Below are 17,080 nucleotides of genomic sequence, written 5' to 3'. Positions count from 1 at the left end.
GAAAGAATTTCGGCCCCTTGAGTCTCTTGCTCGGGTTTAAAAAAACAGCATAGAGGTGCGTGATGGTTTCATATAAACTGATGTCTCATAAACACGTTACGGATAATAATCCAGTCATGTAGTGTAAATATTAAAGGTCTGAAAGGGGCCATTTTTCTGCATAACGAACACTTTTCTATTTGATATTTACAGTACTTCTGTAATTTAAGTAATAAATCAAAATACTTCTTCCATCACTGTGAAAAGTACTAATGTTAGTACTATTTCTCAATATCTCACCTTTTATGTTGAGACATTCCAGACTATGGTGTTACAGTATAGAGTATATCAGAGTATATCAGAGTATAGCAGAGTATATCAGAGTATAGCAGAGTATAGCAGAGTATATCAGAGTATATCAGTGTATATCAGTGTATATCAGTGTATATCAGAGTATAGCAGAGTATATCATAGTGCAGTACACGGGACAGAACACGCAGCCGGGTGCAGTAAAGAGAGAGTCGCATTCTGATCAGGTTTATCTAAACGGATTCGATCCACGTAAAATGCGGCCGGATCAGCTCGGGACCCCTCTAGTCAGTTATTAGAGAGGGACTCACTGTTTTATAGTGAGCGTGACAGTGAAACGTGGGTAAAATCGCTCTGCCCTGTGTCTCCAAGTCCTGAAAGGGATCTGGCTGCGGGTCTCGGGTTTAAGGACCCGGGTCCCCGTCGACGGCGCTGATCCGCGCCGACCCGCGGGCCGGCAGGAGGCGTCGCTCCCGGCAGAGACGACAGCTGAAGCTTCGGAGGAACATGAGTCTGGGAGCGTCCGCTGGCCCGGCGGCTCCGGTGCCACTCTGGCGTCTGAGCCCCAGCCGCTGAGCTCCCAGCATGCCTCTGACCGACTCAGGTGGAGCGCGAGGCCGGGCCGTCTGCTGCGGGGAGGCACGGCCTGCAGGGGGCCCTCTTCCTCCAGGCTCCTGCAGCTCCAGACTCCTGGGACTCTGGGCACCGAGCAGAGAGTGGGAGGACTGAACCTGCTGGAGGACCGTGTGCGCCAGGGAGCGAGATCTGGTGTGAATGGACGAGCTCCCGCGTCCAGGCGATTATCACGCTGCCCGTGATCAGCCGAACAACTGGTCGATCGATCAGTTAGTCGTCGGACAGAAAATCAATATCAGCGGCTGGTTTTCTTCCTCTTTTACAATATCGACTGAATTATCTTCGGGTTTTCAGACTTTTGGAAAGAGTCATCGTTTCCTGACATTTCCTGAGCGATTTAACGAGGAAAATACTCATCGACAGATTCATCAATAATGAAATGGTTATTATTATCATCTTACACGTATCGATATAGTATCAGCCCCCCCCCCCCACACACACACACCCGTCATTCACTATTCATTACAATGTTGTAACAGAAAAAATGGAGGGTCTGACCTTTTACTTCTGTGGGGCTGCAGCAAACGATTATTTGCATTATTGATTAATCTGCTGATTGGACATTTTTCACAGTGTTTTCAAGCAGTTTATCATTGAACTCGTGTGACGGAGCTTTTCACGTTTACGGCTCCTGACATTCGCCTCAGCGGTGTGCGTGTTATTGGGTTTGCGTCAGCGACGCTGTCGGGGCCCCGGATTTCTGTTGGGACCGAGGGTTCAGAGGGGGAGCGAACCTGCGCGGCCGCTGAGTTTCCTCCAGGGGGCGGCGGCGAGCGGGTACGAGCTCGCGCTCGTTCACCTGAAATGATGCGTTTGATGTCTTCCCCTGTTTGATGTCTTCGGCCCGTCACAGCGAAACCCGGTAAGTGTCTGTTAATCTGCAGTGCGGTGGACACCGAAGAAGCCGTGCCAGGTATTTATTTATCTCATGGAGACGCCCACAGGAGTTCACCTGAACTCTGACAGTAATCCGCCTTTTGAAAGGACAGGTGGACACCGGCAATATGGCGGTTTTGTATATTTCGCTGGTACCGCACCCACGCAGTCATGGTCTTAAGTCAGAAATAAATCTTACTGTGAAATTTCAGGCTTTGTCTCCTCACAGGTCGATGGAAACTGTGTTAACGCTTCGGCGCCGTTTCACCGAAATGAAAAGCTCCGTCAGATTTCAGCGCTGAGCCCAAAAAACCCAGAGGAGGCCGAGGGGAGAGCCTCATCTCAGTCAGCGGGCGAATGAAGGGGATGCGTCCGACGCTGCTCCTGCACCGAGCGAAATCAGATTCAGCGGCAGACGGCTCAGGTCCACGTCGACCGGCGTGGTTTCGGGTCACGGGTGATGTATGCTGATATTTAGCTCTACTCACAGGTTCGCGGCGGCCAGGCTCACAGGAAGACGCCTAGTGAAACACACGGAGCAGCTTCCTGCTGTGTGATATTCAGCACCGAGGGTCACTGGAGGGATGGCTGCGAGCAAATGGCACCATCTGTCTCACAGCTCCAGCCAAATCTCCAACGGGCTGCAGGAGGAAACTCAGCACCGGCTTTATTTACACCTCCAGCCTGACGCTCTGCGGGCTCAGCTCGCGTTCACGTCCTTACACTCCGTTACTATTTGTTATCGGACCGGAGACGCAAAACGGCGCCGATTTAGGTCTGTGTCATTAGAGCCGCAGCAGTCCGTTCGTTCACCGGTTAATCGACAGAAAGAAAATCATTGAAGTCATTTTTCACTGGAGGATTCGAACCTTTCAAACGAGAGAATTCACTGCTTTTCTCAGTCTTGAATCATAGTGAACTGAATGTCGGTCGGACAAAAGAAGACATCTGAAGACGTGGTCTTTGCTTTTGGATACACTCTGCTCAGAGAGCTGTGAATGAAACAGAAGGTATCATTGTCTTTTCATGACCCATTTCTGTATATTTCTCCCATTACACTATGTCTCTGTGGATCTATATACAAATATTAGTAGGCACTTGATTGAGATATTGATGGATATTATTCTTTCGTCATCTTTACCTTTTGTCTCAGGTTGCGAGGTCATTTTTGCCTTGTTATGGGGACATGATTTTTCGCCGTCTTTGTTTTCTCTCTTTATTTCCCATCGTTTGTTCATCGGGGACAAACCTCAATCCGTTTACTGCCCCAGAAAAGCTGCTCTCCACCTGTGGTCTCTGGGCGAGGCTCCCCAGTGATGTGCAGGGGGACGCGGTGAACGCTCAGCATTGAAAAACCTCTCCTTCAGCGGGCCTTCTCGCTCAGACGACGGTGAAGTCCCAGGTGTACCTGACACCAGTAATGAGTTTGTGCTGGTAATTAGCAGCACCTGGGATTGAACTCTAGGGACGAGTCGAAGTGTCCGCTGTGAAAAAGGCCGAGGACAACGCGTCTGACGGACTGACCGGTTGCTGTCGGTCGTGTCTCTGAGCTGATGTCGCTCCACCGGTTCGAAACTATTCAACGTGGTAAATTAACTCACGTGAGCTGTGGAGCGAATCGGAAGAAACTCTGATTAGCATAGTTTGGCTAAATGACCTGAACCGAACGGGGCCGCGGCAGCTTGGCGGTTTTATTATTCCTCCGTCGCAGAAATAAAACGTGCTCTGCCGGACCGCCGGAAGATCCCGATGAAGCTCGTGCTGCTCCTCAGGGTTCATACAACATGGTGTATTTCTACGGGCTCGGTGTGACGCTGCCGCCACACCCGTAGTTCTGTTTTTTCTGGCTCGACATTTATTCTCCGGGACGGTGTCGGAAGAGGCACTTTCGAAAACCCCTTTACTTCATAATTAGAGATCCCAGGTGTTAGACTGGATCCTGTGACCCGTCAGACTCTGTGCAGCTCTAACGTTTTCATCAGAACGTTCAGCTGTGACTGAATTTCTTATCTGGGAAAGTGGAAGTGACATACGTCCTGATCTTTTTGTAAAACACGAGCAAAATATTGTCTTGTCTGGAAAAAAATCGTCAGTATAGAAAACAATATATCCAGTAAAAATAAATGTTAAGATGTTGGTTCATGATGCACAAATCAGAAAAACAGAGATACATCGTGACATTTCAGCTTCCAACTCGGTAAATGTGTTAAAAATGCTGTTTATTTTGCAGCGGACAGAATATTTTTTTCATCCAGATGTTGCTTCAGGGTTTTTGGAAAAACCTCAACAACCTAAAGAAGTGATGTTAAACCACCTTCCGTGTTTTAAACCGGACCCGGTTGTAGTTCTTCTGCGAGTCAGATGTTCAGCTTAGACGTGAACGCAGGGTCAAACAGTGGGGATATCGCAACGGCGCAGACTGGTTCGGTCCCGGTGGCTGCAGAGCGGGAGTCGCTGGGGACAGCGGTGTATTTTGAGGGACAGCGCGTTACAGAGAGCTGCAGGGCGCCGCCTGCTGATGGGCCTGTGAGCCCAGCTGTTACGGCTGATGGCGGGGGGAGGCAGAGGAGCTGCGTGGCAGGAGGGTTGAGTGGCATCACAAAGCGACATCTGGCAGTCCTGGGGGTTAGACGGCCCGCGGCCGGGCCTCTCGCTGCCTCGCTCACGTGCTCGACGTCGTCTGACAGCATTTAACTGTGTAAACACGCAGCTGGAAGCGAGAGGCTTTCGGGCTGTATGGGGGGCAGTGTGGAGTCACTCGGGGGGAGTTTTGATAAAGTCTGAACAGGCTGGAGGTGAAACTCGCTGCTGTGTGACACGTTGTGTTTTGTCTACTGCAGTAGTCACTCATCAATGTTGTTGTGTTAACTCAGACTAAACATTTGAACCTGCCACGTTTATTCTCGCGCTGCCGATCAGCTGACTCGGGTTAAACCACATCCCGGGCTTGAAAACGAGGGTTAGGGTCAACGAAGTGGAATTATCCGCTCTCACGCACACACACACACACACACACACACACTTTCTTTTCCCAGCTGTTAATCTGTATCTGACGAGGTGGTTTGGCTGATTTCCTGCTGAACTGTTAAACATCAACATAAATCCACACACACATTTTTAAAATGAACAACGATGGATGGGATCAGCTTGATTTTGAAAGTCATGCAAATCAAGGCTTTTACGGGTCAAACGGTTTTCTATCAGTCTTTATAAATGTTGATTTTTAATTCAAACTTTCGATTTACATGTTTGATTTAATAAATGTGGATTAAAGTGGCTCTTTAAAATGGTATGAACTGTTAAAATACCTCAGATGTGTCTTGAATATGCTTTACAGTTTATTCCAAAGGAGTCTGATTCAATGCGATATAATTATAATATGATATAATATAATTTGGATTAAATCCTCACATTTACTTCAATCTAAGTTTAAAATTCCACAATAATGTGAAAGTAAAAGTTCAAAGAAAGGAAAAACAAGTACTAGAACTAAAATCACTAGTCGGAGATTTGAACTGAACTGGAAACACTGGGCTTTTAAAGCCAAAACGTTTTGTGTCATCGAGTTTAAAATGGCAAAGCTGCCTGGTGATTCCACATAGATGTAGTGGAGTAAAGTAAATAATCACCCGACTACACCAGAGTAAATTAACTGACCAGATAAACACGGATGCACTTCAAAATGAAAGATGTTGTCTGAAAAGTAAAACGAAGCGCTTCAGCTGTATTTTACGATCCTACCTCATGTCTTCAGTGTCAAATCTGTCAAGAACCTTCGGTTGACGACCAACAGATGAACAACTTTGTGTTGTTTTCTCTGCAGGGCCGAGCAGCCTCAGCTCTCGCAGCATCCTCCTCCTCCCCACAGACTCCCGAACACGAAACACGGACTCTCCTTTCAGTTCAGATTACACTCTCACTCTGTTACTGTAGCCAGAGCGCAGAGCTTATAGACCCGTACACAGTGTTTGTTGCTGTAGGATCAGGATCAAATCTGCCTGCTTCAAAAGAAAAAGCAACTACATCTGAAATGTACACAATTCATTCCTCAAAGATTCCCCAGGAAAGTGTGGAAGATGTAAGCCTCTTAGCTGTTGATATTCTCTGAGAGTCTGGGCTGAAATTGAACAGCTTCCAGCGTCGCCCCCCCCCCCCCCGTTTGTCAGGGCGGCTGTTAGAGCTCAATAGGCAGCTTAATGCTACCTACTCTCTGCAGCGTATCGCCTCCGCTCATCCAGCCCGTGGAGGGAAAGGACGGAAAACATCCAGCCCGGGTCGACGGTCCCGTCTCTGGCTAACCCTTTTCATTAGGGCTGTCCAAACTGCGGCCCGGGGGCCACGTGCAGCCTAGTTTGCAACAGGACGTATGTTTTGAAGGAAACGTAATGTTGCCTGGATTATTTTTCCAGTGAGAAAACGTCCTTACCATATTGTCCCAAACATTTTTTTCTGGTAATGAGGTTTGACGTTGAAGCGGTCGCGTGTTGACAACCTCAGGTGTTGCTTTTGAAAGGAGAGAGGACCAGTGAGAGTGTTGCATCATGGGCCGTTCGAAGCCTTAACGTTGCTAGGCCAGCGAGGGCTTCCGGTCCGTTCACAGTGGGTCTCGCAGTTGGTCCGGTTTAACCTGCAGGAGTTTCTGTTTTAAACAAATTCACAGTTCACAGCGTCTCCCGACGTTTTTCACTGCAGACATGAACCGGGAGGAAAATCTGTCAAACAGTAAAGAATCGCATCTGAAACCGACCGAGCTCAGAAAGACACTGAGTGTCAGAGGAAACGCCTGTGACCTTCAACGGTCTGGCGGGAGAGAGAGCGGGTCTGCGACTGAGGGACACCATACACTGACGTGGGTTTACGTCTCACTGTGTTTCATGTTTCACTTCTACGACAGAAAAGGCTTCAGTGACGAGGACTCTCTTCTCCGTGGACTAACGGGACCTCAGAGAAACAGGACGAGAGTCAGAGTCACGTTAACTAATGTCTCTGAGGAATCGCGATATGATGATTCTTAACGTATCAGGCCAAATATTCCCAGACAACGTGTCTGTTTTCCGCCGAAACGTCTGATCCCGCAGCTCAACGTCCACCTGACTCCAGCTTCATCAAACTGATTTACGGTTCTGTTCAGACTCTCGCGGCACCCGGTTCCGGTTCGGGAAGGATCCTGGTCTGGTTTGATACAGGGAAAAAAGGTTCCCAGTGACTTCAGACACAACCTGTTTTATTTACACTGAACCAGAACCAAAACCGAACGACCTCGCTGCGACTGCTGCGCGCTACATAAATGTGGCTTCGTTCATTCAAAGACCTGTGAACATAATCCAAGCAGACGCTACGTTTGTCGGCACGATGTGGCTGGAAAACACTGTGGAACTCTGGAGACCAGAGGGCGGCGCTGCTGAATTCATACGGCCCCCGAGTTATTTTAAAGTTAAAACGAGATCAGGCCTGTGTTAGAACACAGTTCTTCTTGTGACCGCCAGGTGTCACTGTCTCCATGTGTGCAGACATCCCGCCGGCTCAGTCTGAACCAAAGAGGCTTCGCCAGTTCCAGACTAGTGCCGAGAGGCTCGGGTCTTGTGTTGCCCCAGTGTACCCGGGTCTGGACCTCTACACGTGGCAGTATCTGATTCTGTCGTCGAGCAGAAGAACAACAACTTACTTCATCATCCTCCCAAAATATTACACAGCAGTCCGCATAAAGCTGACGACCTATGAAATCAAGAAGTGTTGGTACTCAGTGCTGGTTCGACATGGGTCCTGTATCCTGACTGTCGCAGGAACGAAAAATAACCCGGAGACCAAAAATGCAGCGGAATTATTGAGACTAACAGGCACTAAAGTTGTGTAACTTAACCAAACCTCAGTAAAAATGGTTTTACAGCGAGTTCATCCAAATTCCACGGGCAGCGGGACCCGGGAGGGATCTCCACAGGGAGTCACGGACCAATCTGGCGAGCCCCGGAGCCCCCGGGCGTTCAGGGTCGGGTCGATTTGTCAGCCCAAGGGATGAAGGGAAAAAACGCGAGGAGACGTTTCGAGACGAAACGCGAGTCTCTCGAGCCCCGCGCGAGTAAAGAGCGGGAAGAGGAGGCGAGGCCGTCTGCAGATCACCTGTCGGGCCCCGAGGTGAAGCGGCTTGTAGCCCAGCCCGAGACTGGACCGTGACGGTGGAGAGTGATTTTCACTGAGTCCTAAAGTCCTATTTTCTTAAAACCGGTAGAGAAGACGATAACGAAGCGATCCTTAACTATTCGTCCTTTTCAAGATTCCCTCACTCATTTCTAAGCTCCCACTTCCCTTAAGAAACATAATATGATCATTTCATAAAATCAGCTGCTGCTCACTTACCAAGGCAGAGGTGAGAAAATACTCAATAAGATGTTCATGTTTGAAATCCCTCTGAAACGGGCCGTCCCGCGTGGGGAGTACTTTTAATTTGGAGGCTCTCGGGACATTTAGCTGGTTCCGGACTTTTACTTACGCAAAACTTTAAATGCTTTGACTCACAATGGAGCATTTTTTTCCAGCGTGGTGTTGATACTTTTACATTCATAAGCAGAACATTAACATTTAATAAACAGACTAATGTAGTTTATCAGCAGATCTAAGAACATGTTTAAGTCTTTATTCATGTTCAGTATTTGTTCTAACTATGAAGACATATTTAATATCATTTACTGCTGAGTGAATAATGATAAAATCATCTGACACAGATTCACGTGTAGCGGTTTCTGAGGCTCCATCCAGACTGGATTTCTGTCTGTAGAGGAGGTGGGTGATTTTAACTTCACCTGCTCTGCTCAGGGATTTTAATCCCCAGTAATAACTCCCATTTCTCCTCCTGTCATTTAAACCTGGTCCCTGGATTTTAAAGTGGATCTCTTTTTATCCGCTCCCAGTTAAATTTTTAACCTGAACATGGTGGAAGTTAAAACGTTTCTGCTGATCTGATGGAAACACGCTGACACCAACATACAGACCTGTTTGGGATCCGACACGAGGACAGAAAAAATGAAAGCCGTCAGGAGAGAAAGAGCCCGTTCACGTTTAGTCAGACTGTCTCCGTCGGGATTTCTGTTGAAAAATGGCAGGTAATCAGTTCTGTATTAATAAAACTAGTTTTTAATGATACTTCATGTTCTGTGCAGAAACGCACTACAAAGATTACATCTTATCAACATAGAAAAACGCAGTCTAAAATGGAATATTTGAGTTCCTAAATAAAAGTCCGAGGCCTCCGCGGGGCCTTTTGTCTGTGTTTCATAGTTTTCTTTGATATCCGGGAAGTTTCAGAGAAGAATCCCACCAACCGTTCAGTCCCAATAAATAAATGTGTGTAAAGGTCCCTCCGGTCTACACGTTCGTCATGCCTTTCTTCAGTTCGTGCAGCTCCAGCTGGCCCGGACTGCGTAGTTTGCAGTCTCTGGCCACGGCCTCTGCTCGCTGCAGCATCGTCTGGTGTAATCCGTTTAAGTGCGTCGCGGAGGCCAAGTGTGAGCCGGGGCTGCCGTGCAGGGCCCCCAGGGGGCCGTAGTTGGAGTATCCCGGGATGAAGGGGGAGGTGTAGTAGAGGTGTCGGGGCAGGGCGGGGCTGTGGGGGAACGGGGTCCGGGGCGCGGAGGTGGGGGGGGCCGCGGCCTGCAGCTGTCCCGCCCCCCCGCTCTGCGAAGAGTCGTTAGATCCTTTAGTTTTGTCCGAAGAGGTGGCGATCTCGGCGAGGGACCACAGTTTGGGCTTAGGGGCCGGGTTTGGCCCCCGGATGGCGCTGCAGGAGTCTCCGTGCTCCTTAGACGGCGGACTCGACGTGCGCTCCGGCTCGGAGACTCTGAGCACACCAAGTGGCGCGTTTTGGGGAGGGGCCCCCGCGGAGGTGGGTCCCGCGATGTGGGGCGGCCTCCTGTCCCCCGACTCTTTAAAGTCCGTATCGGTGAAGCCTCGGTCGGTGTCGCTGCCGCTGTCCTCTCTGTACGTCAAGCCGCAGGAGTCTCCCGCCGAGGAGGGACAACGGCCAGCTACGCACAGCAGAACAGGTCAGGTCAGCGGGAGATTACCCAGACTTTAAGGTCAAAGGCGCACGCACACACACGCACACACACACACACACACACACACGTTGACCTGCAGAACCACAAAGCAAAGCTATAAAACAACATCAGAGCTGCTGCGATCGACAGAAAATTAACCCGAGTCCTTTTTTTCAATGACTGGTTCCTGCCTCTGAAGCGTGAATTTTCAGTGAACTGAGCCTCTGCGGCTTTTGGACTGTCGATTGGAAGAAAACCAGCTGTTTCCACCATCTCCTGACATTTCATGGACAAAATGATCGATCGATTAATCGCGAAAATAATTACAAAAACACGTTAATTAATCATGAAAATAGTAGTTAGTTTATATACAAACGTGTTCTGCACAACGCTGAAGCCTGACGCTGTGGAAAACACTCCAGTGTAAAATAAATCACAGGAACGACGCAGGCTGCTGTCGATGCTACAGGACTGACTGAAGGTTGGTCCGTGCAGATTTAATTTTTACATTTTAACATACATACTGACTACATTTACCTTCTCTCTCCGTTTTAATCCGTAAAGCAGTTTTCACCCCTGATTACAAAGCGGCTCAGTGTAGAGTTTCTCGTCGTTCTGTGCTTCCTTCAGTGGCCCGGTCATCGCAGTTACAGCAGATACATAAAAACGCAGGAAGAAACAAGTGCAGAGCAGAGTGTGTGATGAGGAGGTCGCGTCACCTGCTCTGCTGATCCCGAGTTTCACGTCTAAAAGCGGCGGATGTCTGAAGCCTTAGTTTTGTCTGTGAGATGTCGGAACAATTGACTCAACATTTACGCAGCTACTGTGCTTGAGTCTTTACACTTCGTGCTACTCTTTACTCCATTTTTCTGACAAAGTCACGAAACGCATCAGTAACAACGACCTGGCTCACAGCGGGCGGTTTTTCTGCAGGACCAGGACTTTTACTTTCTGTACATTTTGTAGTAAGATTTTTACTGAAGTGAAATTTTCAATGCAGGGCTTCTACTTGTAATGGAGTATTTTTCTACTTCATTTACTGCTACTTGTACTTGAGAAAAGGATCCGAATCCTTGGTTTCTCCCTGTAAACGATCATATCCGACGAGACAAGAATCAAATCTTCGAGCTGGAACCAGAGCATTTCCTCGTTTTTGCTTCAGTCCTGCAGCAGTCTCACGGTGGAAATGAGCTTTTTTAACCTTTAGTGTTTTTGACACTGTGTAATGTTTCCATTGTATATAGAAGCTTTTTTTAAAAATAATAATTATTTTCATCATGGATTTATTTTCTTGAAGAATTATTTAGTTTCATCTATAAATGTCAGTCAACGTGGTGAAAAATGTCCCAAAGGTTCAGTTTACTGCTTTGGAGCAAATCAGCTGAAAAACAACTTAAATGACTGGTGTTTTTTTTTTGTGATCGACGAATGGATTGATTATGGATTGATTATTGATAATCATGGCAGCTCTGATGCTGGTCTACATTCTCTGTCCGTGTGCGACGCTGGACTGAGTCGTGCGTTTCTGTCGTGTGTGAGCTGTTTTCCGCCCGGCTCCCGCACGACTGAGACCAGCCTGACACACGGCAGGCGTTTCCTCTCACTCACCGGCCTCGCTCTTTGTCTCCGTCTCCTCGTTATTCGTCTTGGTCGGCTCCTCGTCCTCCTCGTTCCGCTCCAGGTCGATGTTGTCCTCCTCCTCCTCGTCCTCGCTCCGGTTCCTGGGGGTCCAGGTCATCTTGTTCTCCTTCTTCAGCCTCCGGCGGGCGTTGGCGAACCAGGTGGACACCTGAGTCAGGGTCATCTTGGTGATGATGGCCAGCATGATCTTCTCCCCCTTGGTGGGGTACGGGTTCTTGCGGTGCTCGTTCAGCCAGGCCTTCAGCGTGGCCGTGGCGTCCCGCGTGGCGTTTTTCCTGTAGGCGGGGTCTCCGTAGGGGTAGGGCCCCAGGGGCCCGAACGGGTGGTAGTCTAAGGATCCGGAGATGCCCGAGGACGGGTCGTAGCCGGGACTCTGAAACGTGAAGTGGTGACTTTATTAAGGAGATGCAAACGACAAGCACGCGGTGCGTTTACAGCAGTGGCAGTTTCCGACCGTACGGCCGAGCTTTTCATTTTGTGATCGTTCTTATTTGCAGTTTCTTCTCCGAGTGCATGACTTCACACACGTCTGCGTGTTTTCAGGCTGCAGCTTTAATGTTTGGGCGCCGAAGCTGTTTTCTTGGCAGCTCTCCCCTGAAAAGCGGATCCCTAATCTTCGCGGTCCTAACGCAGCTAAATAGAGGTTAAATTAAAAGGCAAACGGAAAAAACAAAATGGAATTTGCACCACGTCACTGTGCATTCAAACAAATCCACTGACAAAACCCTCCCGTAACTCACATGTTATCATATTTTAATATTCAAACAGCTTTCTCATGTTTTTACAGACAGACGGGTTCACTGGAGCCTGAACTTCACTTTATGTTAGAATAAATTCTGCTTCTTCAATTGTTTCAGGTTGTTCGGCAACAGATTTAGAAAAGACAAATGTATTCAAACCTGCTTTTTAAAGGGCATTTTCAAAGATCACAGGCTGCAGAAATCAGACATCGGATTAATTTAAAAAAGAGGAGCAGAGAGCAAAAATGCAGCTGACAAATGATTTCATCATCACAAATGATTTCCAGATCTCCAACAAAAATCTCCATTTGAAAAGTTGATTTTCTTTTATTTTTTCAGACAAACGTTGGTCCGCACTCAGCAAAGGCTGCAGCTGCAGGTTTTATCATCCACTGAAATTCGGCCCATTTTCCAGGGACGTCGCGGAGATTCGGGTCATGAGAGGAAACTTTTCTCTCTCGAATTTGACTTCGAAAACGTTTATTCCGAGGACTTGTAATAACCAGTGTGTGTATCACACAATGGATGAGACACAATGACGGAAACTTTACGCACGGTCGCATACAAACATCCACGTTTTAAAGCAGCTCGAGCTGACGATGCAACCTCTTTTAAATTCTTTTGCTTTGCGCACCGAGAGCGACCCAAATTAAAACCCCCGCGGTGCACGGACCGGTTCCGTCTCGGTGCGGACACTCACCACGAAGGAGTTGAGGGTGGCGGCGGCCCGGGGCTCCCCGCCGTACGGAAGGTGGGAGTTGAATCCGGGAGAGGTCGCTGATCCCGAGTACGGAGCGAAGGCGGAGCCCGACGAGGAGCGGCCGAGCTCCTCCGTCCTCGGTCCTAAGATGACCCCGGAGCTGAAGGAGGGGCAGGAGTGCAGAGCCAGAGACACGGACGGCTGGAAGAGGAAACCCTGAGGATAAGCCATGACGGCGCGCACGGAGCCGGACTAGTACGCACGGGCGAACTCACATCGGAGAGCGAAAGCGCGCGTTTCCCCGGGACAGCGGGAGAAAGAGAGGAGGAGGAAGAAGGAGGAGGAGGAGAAGAAGAAAAAGAAAGAGAGGGAAGAGGAGGTTTAAAAACGGAGGAGCATCCAGGAGCATGGCAGGTGGCTGCTGGGTTCAGTTTGCGCGTTTCTGCTGCAAGTTTTCCGCCCCCGCTGCTGCTGAAGTGATCAGGACTGAACCCGCCGACAGACTGGAGGGGGAGAGAGAGAGAGGGAGAGGGGGGGGCAGAGAAGGAGAGAGAGAGAGGGAGAGAGAGAAAAGGAGAGAGGGAGAGACAGGGAGAGGGGGGGCAGAGAGAGGGGGGGGCAGCGAGAGAGAGAGGGAGAGAGAGAGAGACTGTCAGCTCCACCTCCGTAAAGTCAACAACAGCAGAACAGCATTATAGCAAAATCTACTATGACCCGGATAGTGAAGATATCAGAGCCAAGCTCCGGGAGAGGATCGGGCGTCTGTCCCGGTCCAGGGAGATACCCGCCCTCTGCCCGCTCACCCCGCCTTAAAACCGCAGGAGACGAATCTCAAACCCCACATGGCCAGGGCAGATCCAGGGTTCAGCCCTGAAACCTCGGAGGGAGTCTGGGATCAGGTGTCCATTCATTAACGGCGCTACATCGTTAAGTGATTATTCTCATTACTGTCAGTCTTCAAACACAGAGTGAACACAACAGGCCTGCCGCGGACATACTTGACATTTAGGAAGACGACCATGTTCGGGCGTTGTCAGAGGTGTAAACCAATCACAAGGTCACAGTTATTATACGTCATTATACAGGCAGGTGAATCAACAGGTGAATGAACATCAGGACCAGCATGAAGGAAGATTAATACAGCGCTGCTCTGTCAGACTGGATTAGTTTCAGCTGGGCGTCCTAATAAACTGACGGCCGAGTGTAGCATAGTATAGTATAGCATAGTATAATATAGTTTATCATAGCATAGTATAGCGTAGCATAGTATAGTATAGTATAATATAATATAGTATATCATAGCATAGCGTAGCGTAGCCTAGTATAGTGTAGCATAGTATAGTATAGTATAATATAATATATAGTATATCATAGCATAGCGTAGCGTAGCCTAGTATAGTATAGTATATTATAATATAGTATATCATAGCATAGCGTAGCGTAGCCTAGTATAGTGTAGCATAGTATAGTATAGTATAATATAATATAGTTTATCATAGCATAGTATATCATAGCATAGTATAATATAATATAGTATATCATAGCATAGCGTAGCGTAGCCTAGTATAGTGTAGCATAGTATAGTATATCATAGCATAGTATAGTATAGATTAGCATAGTATAGTATAATATAGTTTATCATAGCATAGTATATCATAGCATAGTATAATATAATATAGTATATCATAGCATAGCGTAGCGTAGCCTAGTATAGTGTAGCATAGTATAGTATAGTATAATATTATAATATAGTATATCATGGCATAGTATAGCATAGCGTAGCATAGTATAGTATAGTATATTGTAATATAGTACATCATAGCATAGTATAATATAGTATATCATAGCATAGTATAGTATAGTAGCATAGCATAGTATAGTATAGTATAGTATAGTATATTATAATATAGTATATCATGGCATAGTATAGCATAGCATAGCAAAGTATAGTATAGTATATTATAATCTAGTATAGTATAGTGCATTGCAGTATAGCATATTATAGTGTATAGTATAGTATAGCATTGTATAGCATAGCATAGTATAGCATAATATAGCACAGCATAGTGCATTGTAGTATAGTATATTATAGTATAGTATATAGTAATATAGTATCGTATAGTGTAGCATAGCATAGCATAGCATAGCATAGCATAGCAGAAACTCATCCTGGCCTGTCTGTGTACCTTACCTGAGCAAATATGCAGCCACTCTGTTTGCAATAAGAGCTAATTATTGTCAGGGGGCCTGCAGGTTGAACCGGTGGGACTATATCCGTTCCCAGGCACATGGCTTGGCTTTCTGAGACGTTTTGATGTCCAGGACTTGCTTTCTAACAAGTTTCCAGTCAGTCTGCACATTCCTGTCGACACACGGCGCAAGCACACACACACAATGTGCTGCAGCTGTAACTTTACTGTCAAGTCAACAATTTCAGTGAACGCTCTTAAAAGCTTTTACAGCTTGGTTGCACGGATGTATGACAGGAACTGGATACCAGACGCAAAGATGGCGTCCTCTCACTTGAATGAAAACTGCTCACCCGGCACATAGGCCAGAAAACTTTCGTCTTCCGCATTTGCTTGCCCGTTGTGCGGACCGCTGCACATGCTCATTGGGGTTTCCCCTGCTGGCCCATAGACTTCGCTTTTCTAGGCTCTGAGAAAGCTTGACACGTATATAACCTCCATGGATTACGAATGCATAATCCAGAGAATAATCCCCAACCCTGTTTGCACCTGGAGCTGTTCTGTCCATAGTTTTACAGATGCCTCCTCATGATGGTGGTCTGTTGCTTTTCGTGCCACAGGAGCGACCTTTGGGACAAATTGGCAGCGGGACTGAGTGGATGCGGCTCTCTTAATGCACCCATGCTTACCTCTGAGTAAACATAGACGTCCTGTGTTGTGTTTATTTCGCTTGCTTCTTTTAATTCAGGATGACTGTCAGAACATAAAAGCTAACCACTGGAAACCGGGGATCCCCCGGCCCCAGACGTCTCCAGAAATGACCTTAACTAAACTGCGTTCCCGCTCTGTCTGGCGCTCTGTTTTCTGGTCCTTCAATGCTTCATGCCAACCATTATGGCGAAAAGAGCATTGGTTCCTACGCAGCTATAATCGCGTTTAGTACAAAAAAGCCACGTGTATGGAACGGTAAAGACTCAGGACTTTGGCCCCAGAAGCCCAGCCCCGGTGCCGCCTCTGGCCGACTCGACATATCACATCTCTGCTCTAACTTAAAACTTACAGCTCATCAGAGCCGATCCCAGGACTGGCTGACTCTGATACCCCACCACTAAATACTTTTGGGGCCCTGGGCCAGTTTCTCACTTTGCCCACTGATTAATATAAGAACAGTGACTATAAGTAGTGCTTGTTTTGACTGGTGTACTTATTTGGTAAAAGCTGTAATTACCAAACGCGAATTAGAGAATTAAATGCGATCTACTTTTCTGTGACAGTGCTCCTGAGATCGGTGTTGTCCAGTGGGTGGGAAATGTGCTGCTGTTGTTGTGCTATTTGCTGCGATATCTGTGTGGGTGGGCTTTAGAAATAGTTTGCCGTGTCTCTGTAATTCAAACCGGGTTGAGGGGATTTACACTCATGACCTCACGAGCCAGGATTTTTATTTCTGAAACCCTGGCTACGCCCTGCTGCCGGTGGCACTGCTCTTCAAAAGAACCCTCCAAATGATGAATTCAGAGCTGGAAACTGTTCTGTTTTACCGCTTGTTGCCAGGTCTTCTGTCATCTCTCATCTGAGTTGATGAGTTCGGATAATAAGCAGTGATCTGTGGGGGAATGTGAGCAGTTTGATGCCCTGAAAGCAGATTATAAATCCTTTTCACACTTCTTCCTGCTGCTTTTGCTCACAAAAAAATCTCCCATCAGCAGCTGAGATATTCAGTGTGTCTCTGTGCTGTTGGGTTAACGTAGGCTCCTCTCAGGTGAGGTCAGTGTTTAAACTCACGGCCGCAGCCTAATCTGATTTGTGGGTCTTATAAATAGCAGCGTGCTGACTGGAGGACGCCTTTCCGCTCAGCAGGGGAAGAGTGAAAGTACCGTCAGTCTTGGTCATTGAAATCAGCTGAAATCCATCTTTATGGCTCTGTTTATGATGAAGTCGCCGTGCGGTCTTTCCTCTGGGTGAAGCGACAGTCAGGCTGCG

General features: G+C 47.7%; 1 protein-coding gene across 1 annotated transcript; it reads right to left on the bottom strand.

Moving 5' to 3' along the window:
- Positions 1 to 9,104: 9,104 nt before the first annotated feature.
- irx5b (iroquois homeobox 5b) lies at positions 9,105 to 13,142 on the bottom strand. Its single transcript, XM_040133624.1, has 3 exons — positions 12,912 to 13,142; positions 11,439 to 11,844; positions 9,105 to 9,818 (listed from the first exon to the last, which is right to left on the bottom strand). Exons 1-3 carry the CDS (start codon positions 13,140 to 13,142, stop codon positions 9,160 to 9,162), a joined length of 1,296 nt encoding a protein of 431 aa, XP_039989558.1. The 3' UTR covers positions 9,105 to 9,159.
- Positions 13,143 to 17,080: the final 3,938 nt, after the last annotated feature.

The sequence above is a fragment of the Xiphias gladius genome, chromosome 8 (genome assembly GCF_016859285.1).
Source record: "Xiphias gladius isolate SHS-SW01 ecotype Sanya breed wild chromosome 8, ASM1685928v1, whole genome shotgun sequence".
Lineage (NCBI taxonomy): Eukaryota > Metazoa > Chordata > Actinopteri > Istiophoriformes > Xiphiidae > Xiphias > Xiphias gladius.
The sequence above is the reverse complement of the archived record's forward strand: the minus strand, read 5'-3'. Positions and strand labels throughout refer to the sequence as shown.

Excerpts from the sequence above, each read along its gene's own strand:
- irx5b (XM_040133624.1), bottom strand. The coding sequence starts at position 13,142 with ATGGCTTATCCTCAGGGTTTCCTCTTCCAGCCGTCCGTGTCTCTGGCT. Across the intron at positions 11,845-12,911 it reads CCACCCTCAACTCCTTCGTG|AGTCCCGGCTACGACCCGTC; the intron begins GTGAGTGTCCGC and ends TTCACGTTTCAG. Across the intron at positions 9,819-11,438 it reads GGAGACAAAGAGCGAGGCCG|CTGGCCGTTGTCCCTCCTCG; the intron begins GTGAGTGAGAGG and ends TGCTGTGCGTAG.